Source organism: Belonocnema kinseyi, chromosome 6, assembly GCF_010883055.1.
Source record: "Belonocnema kinseyi isolate 2016_QV_RU_SX_M_011 chromosome 6, B_treatae_v1, whole genome shotgun sequence".
In the NCBI taxonomy this organism is placed as follows: Eukaryota; Metazoa; Arthropoda; class Insecta; order Hymenoptera; family Cynipidae; genus Belonocnema; species Belonocnema kinseyi.
This window is the reverse complement of record NC_046662.1, coordinates 94,193,067-94,202,406: the sequence shown is the minus strand read 5'-3', so window position 1 is coordinate 94,202,406 and position 9,340 is coordinate 94,193,067. Positions and strand designations below refer to the sequence as shown.

The 9,340-nt window shown below is 32.5% G+C and overlaps 1 protein-coding gene across 1 annotated transcript in view; it reads left to right on the top strand.

Annotated features, from left to right (window-relative positions):
- The window catches only part of LOC117174177 (ski oncogene), a 9,388-nt gene extending 3,089 nt beyond the window's left edge, over nt 1–6,299 (top strand). The window contains exons 2-3 of the mRNA XM_033363017.1: nt 1,588–1,823; nt 3,656–6,299. Coding sequence (XP_033218908.1) covers nt 1,588–1,823; nt 3,656–4,484 — 1,065 coding nt within the window. The 3' untranslated portion in view covers nt 4,485–6,299. The remainder of the gene's footprint in view (nt 1–1,587; nt 1,824–3,655) is intronic.
- The last annotated feature ends 3,041 nt before the right edge of the window (nt 6,300–9,340 follow it).

Genomic DNA, 9,340 nt, shown 5'->3' with positions numbered 1-9,340 from the left:
AAAACTGAGTATCGGTTATCTAATATTAAAGGCTTCCAATTCTATATTGTACAATGCGAAACTTTTTAAATTCGAATTCTCGAAATTTTGAACGTATTTAGTTTGAAACAAAACTTTTGTAGTTTGCAGTTATTACATTCGGGTTTCTATTTTGACGTTCTAATTAAAAATACGTAAATGGCCCGAGAAAAATGTTAAAAGGTGGCAAATTAAATTTTTCTCTGAAATTATACTCGTTACAATCAAGGAATTTGAATACATTTTGGCTCTTTTAATTTTTAAATGTGTAATTGGAAAGATTACGTTCGAACTTTGATTGCCTCTAATTTTAAACATAATTCAGCGTATACAGAATTTAATTTGAGAAGCATTAAAATTGTTAATCATGCAATTCCTTTTCATTAAATATGTATATTTCATTCTTAGTATAATGCAATTAAAATCTTGGGCTTAAAAGAAGATAAAATTGATATTGGATCATTTAATTTTGAAGAAATGTACCATATTGTACTGTTGAGAAAAAAACTGATTGTAAATTTCTTAAATCAAATAAGAGTATTTCCCTGCTTTTCTGGAAGATGTTTGTCTTTGTCTAGAGTCTAGAGTAGTGTTTCGTTCTTATCAGAGAGCTGCAGACGGGGTATGATAACACTGATGAAGATAAGCTAGCGGTAACCTAACATAACATTTTTAAAGCGCTTCATAATTATCTTTCGACTTGATAACGTAATGTGGTTGCCAGGAATGTCTCTAATTTACACTCGGCAAATAATGTGATTAAATGGTTAGTTAAGTACTTGCTGTGGGGTATGACAATAAAAATCGTAAATAATCAAGCGCAATGCATAATTTCACTTGGGTTTTTGAATCTGTTTTGATATTTCTTTGAAGGACGAAATCGAAATACAGGTTGTCATAATTCAAGAATTGTCTCAAATAATTATATCGTTTGTGAATTACCCTTTTAAGAAGCACTTCATAATCTTCTTTCTTTTTGTAAACTGCAATTTAAATTTTATGACATTAATGACGTGATTTGATGTGAAATTTGTATAGTCATTTTTTTATCACGAACGTCATTCGAATGTTGACTGATCGTAAATTAGGAAAAAAAATTATGATCTTGAAATAATTTTTTAGCAATTGACAAAGAATCTTTTTTTAAGTGATTAAAGCGAAGAAAGTGAGAATAATCAGAAATGAAAAGTATATATCACAATTTCAGCATTGCTGTTAACTATTAGTTTCGAAATGAACCTGAAGTTTCAAACGTTCAAATGAACGTAATATTTGCCCCCATTTCTATATTGCCCATAAATACTGTTCCAACTGCAATTTAAAATAGGCATAATAATTATATTTCAATAATAAATTATTTCAAATATAAATGATAAAAACATGTTAGTACTTTTTCTGGTTTAGTCATCAGTAAAAAATTTGTTCATTTAAACGTTCAGAACTTCAAGCACATGGGTTCGAATATATTGAATTGGTATATCAGTAGTTTTGAATCATTATCTTTAGTGATAACTGCATGGCTGTTATAGTTCCTTTGGACACCTATTCATTGCAATTATTTATTTTCAGTTCCGGTACGAACATGATAAGCTGGCGAAGAAATTAAAAAAGGATATAGCCAAGGAAGAATTCCCTGGAGGAGTTTATAACGGAAATGGACTAGGATTGTATCATCCTGTTTCAACAGTAGCTAATGCGAATGATCAGTACCTTCAAATGCAATGGGCTGTTTTCGAATTAGCTGCGAGGGGAGCATCTGCTTTTAGGCCCTGGAATGCTCCAGGTGCATGTAAACTTAGAGAAAGGTAAAAGAAAGCTCTTTTTTTCATTTTATGCCAAACGAAATGTACTATTTTTACAATTAATAATTTCATCAAGTTATTCAGTTTGAAAATTCGAAAGAGATTTAAAAATTATAACACACTGAATCCGAAAGTATAATTTTTTTATCTAAGATTTGATCAAAGCGTTGCATTTTTTCCATTATGCAATGATTCGAATCAGTATTGGTTTAAAAAATTATACTTGAAGATATAAGGTGAATTTAAATCCATGCAATATTAATTAAAATTTAAAATGTTGCAATTGTTGAAATTTGCAATCTGTTCTTTTGCCGTTTCGAAAATCCACTGATTCTATATAAATAGTAGATTTTGTATGCTTCTGATGAATAACAAATTACTATTTTTATAGAAATTCTACGGATTTTGAAAACGGATAAACAAAGATTTGGAAGGAAGGCAATAAATTGGGTTGCTAAACCAAAGTCTCGGACTCTTTCCACTATTATATCGTAATATTTTAAAGTATAATTTTCAAATTAATGCCTTAATTGTTGATATATTTTTAAGTTAAAAATCGTTGAAAAACTTAATGAAATGGAATTGAAACTGTTTTTAAATCAGCCACTTGAAGAATTTAAAATATTCAATTGGAAGCTTTCAAAATTAAAAAAGCTTATAACTAACAATTTCAAAATAATCAAGGTCTTTTTAACAATGTTTGGTTTTAGGTGGCTTGAATAATGAAAAATGCTAAATAAAAGCATTAATTTTGTGTTGATATCCCAAATTTGCCATTTTTCTTTTTTGAAAATTTTTCAAATTAGGAATCCTTCACAATTTAATGTATTTTTCTACTGAATTTCAGTTCTCATTTTCTTTCTTATAAGCGAAAAAATGAGGTCCATTAAGCTAGCTCTTTTACAATCGAGTTTTTTAATTCGTCATAGCTCCGAATTGAGGGCTCTTTTGTTCACCAATTAAAGTTTTTGGGCTCTTGGTTTCTAAAATTACAAAGTAATAGAAATTCTATTCCACCTATTTTTGGACTTTAACTCTTAATGTTAAAAATTAACCCCATTGTGCCACGTAGATATCACTTTGTCAAAAATACTCGGTTTTAGAATTTTATAGTGTCCATAGAGAAAATAACCCACTGCGCATACCAATGCGTGGTACAAAAGGGTTAATTGTTGAAGTTAAGAACTGTAGCCCAAAAATGGAATTGGTACTTCCGAGGAGCTCAAAAATACGCCTGGATTAAATTTTTTTTAATTTAAATTTTTTGAAGGGGGTTGATTTTGGAACTTAAGTGTTGTCTTGGGGAATTTTTTTGCGTGTTTCAAGAGCCCAAAAATCCGGTTGGAATCGAATTTTTATTATTTTGTGATTTTAGCATGTGGAGGTCCTAGGTTAATGTCAGCTAGCATCTCCACAAGAAAATTGATTGTTTGAGAAAGTAAAGGCTCTCAAAAAGCCAAAAATTCTGAGCTATCCGAAATTCGATTGTGGAGGTAGTAGCATAATGGACCTAAAATATGATACATTTGAGTCCTTTGTTTGAAACTTTTACTCTGTATTCGTAGAGAAATACATTTTTCGAAATTTCATGCATGTTGCTAAAACAAAACCTTTTAGTTGATTCGAGACATTAGTGATTTATATACAATTTCCTTGTTTACGAAAATCCATGGCACTATTTTGCTTCTAGTTCTTCAAAATTTGTGTCATAATTGACACTTATTTTTTATCTCTGAACTGAGTCCGAGCCCTGTCAAGATCGAAATTTGAAATTAAGAATAAGACATTTGACTTTATAAATTTCTGCAATGACTCATCGTTTCTAAAATATTTAGTTCGCCACTGGTGCCTGCGTATCTCAGCAGAGGACCACCAGTGCTGCAACATCCGGAACGAGTGGTCCCTCTCTCGGAGTGTGAGCGCTTTGAGCCTCATTACCAGCCCAATGTTGCACTCGCACCAATTCCAGCACCAACAGTGCCGCTCATTCCTGTTCCTCCGCTTCCTCATCATCGCCGACATCACCACGAGCGCCGACGTCACAATCATCGATCACCAAGTCCGAACGAAAAATCGGAACCTTTCACGGTGAACGTCAAGATTGAAAAGCCATCCTCACCAATACCACCACCCTCAGTTCTCGGGTTCGTTCCCATAGTTCGACCTCCTGTCGAAGGAACTCAAGAGGAGGCCTTGAGCGGACTTTTAATCGAGGAAAAAGTTCTAGATGAACAAGAAGAAGAAAGTACCGCCGTGACTTCGTCGACTGTAACTGTCGAGCCGTTACCTCCGGAAACTTGTTCCTCCCCGGAAGTCAAAGTTAATTCGGAAGGATCAACGGCAATAGAATTGGAAGAGCGACTCATAGGTTTAGAGATACCAGCGCAAGTGCTTGAGCTCATAAAGCGCCTCGCTTCTGAAAACGCACTTTTGCGACAAGGTCGACTTTCGGATTCGCGAAAAATTGCTAGGTTACGCAGCCAATTGCAGACTAAAGAAGCCCACACTGCGAGTGAAGTTGAAGTTGAGATTAAAAAGGGCATTTCTGCCACAAGCGCGACTGCGGCCGACAGCACTGAAAGTAATGAGAAGCCTGAAGAAGTTTCTGTACCTTTGGAGAAAAAAGCACCAGAGCCTGAAGTCTCGAAAGAGAATAAGGATTAGCACTCTCAATACTCAATAGAAAATGTCGAAAGTTTCTGTCTAATGCTCAATGGTTCTTAAATTTTCCTTGAGTAAATTCGTTTTCCGGAGAAATTGTTTGATTTTAAGTGTGACAAGGAATGGTGGAAAGGAGGAAGATCGAGAGCCGGTAGACAGACATTTTTGATGCATTCTATTGTTCGGTAGGAGAAACAACTGCTCAGCAATAATCGCGGCGCTTATCTCTCGTTCAGATAAGTGTGCACTGAATTTCGCGCTAGAGGTATTAATGATATAACGATTCTAAATAAATGAGAACTCTCTTGGTTATGTGATAAATGAAGAGCCTTTAACGTTTTGACGGTTAATTCAGAGTTCTTACTGTAAGTAAACTTTATCGACGGTTTTGTTTTTAACCCATTGTAGATATTGTACAATACAGAGAAAAAAGATTAATTAGTTATTAAAAGAGATATTACCAGGCCAAGAAAACAGAACGCAGAAGGTCGAATGAGCAGTCGCTGGTGTATTCGATATGAAATATTGAGTAAGCCGGCGCTTTTCCTTTTGAAGGTGATATACGTTCGAACAGAGAGAAGATTAGGTTACTTTCCATTAACCTCTTCGAATCATAATCGCATAATGTATATACCGTACACATTCTTTCGTCAGATATATCTATAAAAATAACAAATATATATATATATATATATTATATATACGTTAATAATATATGTGGGGGAGTCTGCATGAAAAGGGCCCTTGTGGCCGGTATGGAATTACATACAGGGGCATATGGCCGAATAAATTGCCGGCATTTTATGCCAAAAAAAATCTTTTCAGTGGAAAAAGGAGTCACTCGGACATTTCTGAAAAGTTAGAACTTGTAAAACTCGTTTTTCGAAAAAAATACAGGGCTGAACAAAAGTTTTTGCACAACTCCTTTTTTTGTGACTTATTAAGTTCTCTTAATTTTATTTATGCAAGAGCTAAAAAAATTCTAATTGAAGGGTTGATTGCTCTCAAAGTTCGGCATAAAATCAGCCTTGGATGAAGCAAATTTGTCTATTTTTTAAGTAGATATTGCAACAACAGTGTAAATTTAAATGTTTTCTTAAATATTCAATAAGTTTCGAAATAATCAACATTCCTCAATGTTCTTGGGATCATTTAGAAGATATTTTTCACTATATCACAGCCACTTATGATTATAAATCGTAAAATTTTTCTCATCGAATTGCAAGAGTTTGAAGTTGTAACAAAAAAGTTGGAAAAATTGCAATATTATTTTTGGTCACAAAAATATTTTTGTAGAATTTATGAAACACGTAATCATGAAGCTGCTATGAAATTTTCTCAAAATATATATTTATTTAATTTTTATTCTGATTTTCGCACGGATAAGATGTTTTCAAATTTTTCCAACTTTTTGTTACAAATTCAAGTTCTTCCAAATCCGATAAGAAAATGTCGACGTTTTATATTCATAAGCTGCTGTAATGCGGTGGAAAAAAAACTTTAAAATGAGCCCAAGAACATTAAAAAATGTTGATTATTTCGGAAGTTATTAAACATTTAAGAAAATATTGAAATTTATTCTCTTTTTACAATATCTACTTCAAAAATAGACAAATCAGCTTCACCTTAGGCTCATTTTATACAGAATTTCAAGAGCCATCAACCCTTTAAAGAGAAAATTGTTTAGCTCTAGACATAATGGAAATTAAGAAAACTTAATCAGTCACAAAACTTAATCAACACCAAAAAATTGCAATAGATTCACTATAAGTGCCACTGTAATCCCCCACTTAAACCAGAAAATAATAATTTTGGCCTTATCTTAGAAAAACCTGAATATCTCCTAAACTAGATGTGGCCATAAGTCGCAATTATTATTTTTGGCTTTGACAGGGCTGCTACAAGACCTGGAAAAGTCATGGAATTTTTAAAAAATGTTTAATAAACCTGGAAAAGTCATGTAATTAAAAAAAAAATGACTGGAAAACCTGAAAAAGTCATGGAATTTTGAAAAAATGACTGGAACTTTTTCATTCGTCTGTATTTAAAAGACTTAATAATTTGGTATTTTATAGCGAATTCTATATTTGAAAATTGACAAAGAAAACTTAAGAAAGGGCAAATATTAGACGAAGTTTAAGAATGAAATGAAAAGAAATGGAATATTTAATTGGAAAATCAAAAAGAACTGGAAGACGTTGAAGAAGAAATTCGTGAACTGATTAAATTTTCATATAGACAATTTTATTAGTTCTTGCGATCTAAAAGTTTTATTTTAACTTCGTTAAAAAGTTCAGATTTGTTTAGACTACTATTATTTTCAAATGTAATTCTTATCCTTGCATAAATAGTTCGAATTTAATTGTTCTTAAAGTAATAACTTATTGACAAACCATTATCATTGCTTTATAATTTGTTACAGTTCAATTTAATTGGCTAAATTAAAAATAAGTAGACCTGGAATTTTTTCAAAATTAAACTTGGAAAAGTCATAGAATTTTTTAACCAGACTCTTTTAGCAACTGTGTTTTGTTGAATGATTATTCTGGAACCTCTTGGATAGATTTCATATTTGAAGAAAAAGTATAACACGCGAAAAGCATTCCAACTAAAAGGACTCTTCTTGGACTTAAATGCCGGGGATTCATCCTGCTATATGACTCTATACGTGACTCCATATCGATCATAAGTTTTGTTTTCTTGCGTACGCCTGCATATATATGTTAATAATATAACAATATGCGAATTATTGCAAAAGTACAAAACCCCTAGGTGCTATGTTGTTACGCTAGGTTTCGAGCAGGAGCTTGATGTATTCCAACAGCTCGTTGAAAATGTGTCGTGAGAAAGTATCGAAAGCATTATATTTGGCATAATTTCTTTTCATATTTTGCATAAACGGGCTGAATTGACGCCGTTATCTGAGGATAAGAAATCGGTTTCGCCGACGCAATGATTGGCAAAGAACAATAAACCTCATTGACTCAATTAATACGGAATATTCAAAACGATTTGTAGAAATGCAAAGCATCCCAATTTCTTCACCTATTGGATCAAATCGAAATTTCAAAGGTCGTGAACCTCAGGAGTTTTAAAAGAATTTTCACTCTTTTTTGTCTGAGAGTTCTTGCAACAAAATTAAAAAGGAAACTCGTCGCTATTTATCTTTTGAATTCTGTACAGTCTGATCAATCTTGAAATCCGGTGTATACGCAATTCCGTAAATTAATATATATCTGAAATTGAAAAAATATATTTTTTCTAATCAAAAAGAAAAAGATTTACATAGTAAAATAAAAATATAAAAACTGTAGTTGATTAGAAAATTTTCGAAGGAAAAGGATAATTCAGATCTGAAGCAAGGCATTTTCCAAAAGAATTAAAATGACCAGACCGAGAAAATGGTAAAAAATAACCGCTCTTTCTGTATTTTAAATTGAAAAATTATGTTTTATTCTCAAACTAATCGAATCTGAAGGGAATTTTAAGATGCATATCTTTGCCAATTATTTGCCTGGGTGACGGACAAGTCACGAGTACAAGAAGATAGTCAATACTCGATTTTTATGGACGCATTGAGATGTGAACCTTGAAGTGGATATTTAGCGAAATGACAGTTTCCCTTAACTCAAGTCAAGCTATACTATTCTGTAGCTGGTACCGTACATATTAGTAATAATAAAAAGATTATCGATAGACTCGCTAAGTCGTGCGTACTCATATTTACATTGTACAATAAAAGAAGAACGGTTAACAGTGCCCGTACATATGCGTATTCGAATCGCACATTTACTCAATTTCCGCGTGTAGAGGCTGCTTGGAAGATCTTTCATCACGGTGAGTGAAATTCCGAAGTATGTACGTTAATTGCATTTGACTTCCGCTTCCAGAGACGTCAGAATCGTCGCTGGCTTTCGAATTGGTTGCAACGAAATATCTCGGTTGCAGCAAGTAAGCAAAGAAACATGTATCTCGAATGACAGATTTTCAAAGCAATCTAGTAGAAGAACCTGAACATAATGATTAACAATATAACATAGACGCATACAATCATTACGTTCTGTATAATCGACTTCATATGACATACAATATTGTAAGAATCCCACCTAAGATAATGTAATAGTCTACGTTTTTCATACACAACACTCGGTTATATTTAACTAGGATATATACGAGTTTAATAATACATCATCATTATTATTATTATTATCATAACTATTATTATTATTGTATGTATGTATGTATGTATGTATGTGTGTATCTTACATACTATTCCGTTTTGGAATACATTCGAGATCCACGAAATAGCGAACGGAAAAGTTTCATTCAATCCTTCGAACTGCCACGACTCGAGACGAATTCCATTCATTTTTAATGTCCAATGTATGATGTAGCGAAATATTGTGCTCTGACCATGTAAAGTGTGATGAACGGGGAAACTAATCCACGTGTCCGATGTGCACATGATATCGATTTGTACTACTTCCTTTGTTCTTTTTGTTTTTGAGGACTTTGTTCCTGCACTGGGTGTCTATCTGTTAAAATATTATTATTATTTATTTATTTTTACCATTCTTGACGTGAAAAAGTATTATTTGACGAGAGAAGGTGAAGAGAATTGTCATTAAAATCTAATTTTTTCGACGCTTTGTTACATGTGTAATTTATATTATTTAAATAATCGATTATTTTAAAGTCTGACCGCTTTTTATTGAATTGAACTTCCGACCCTTTGGATTTCAGACTTAAATTTGGACTCGATGAAGTTTTAAAACGTAGCTGCAATTTGAAAGTGGGTCCATTTTAATTTACTGGATTAAATGATTTCAAATTAAAAAAGGCATAATATTTTCGGACAT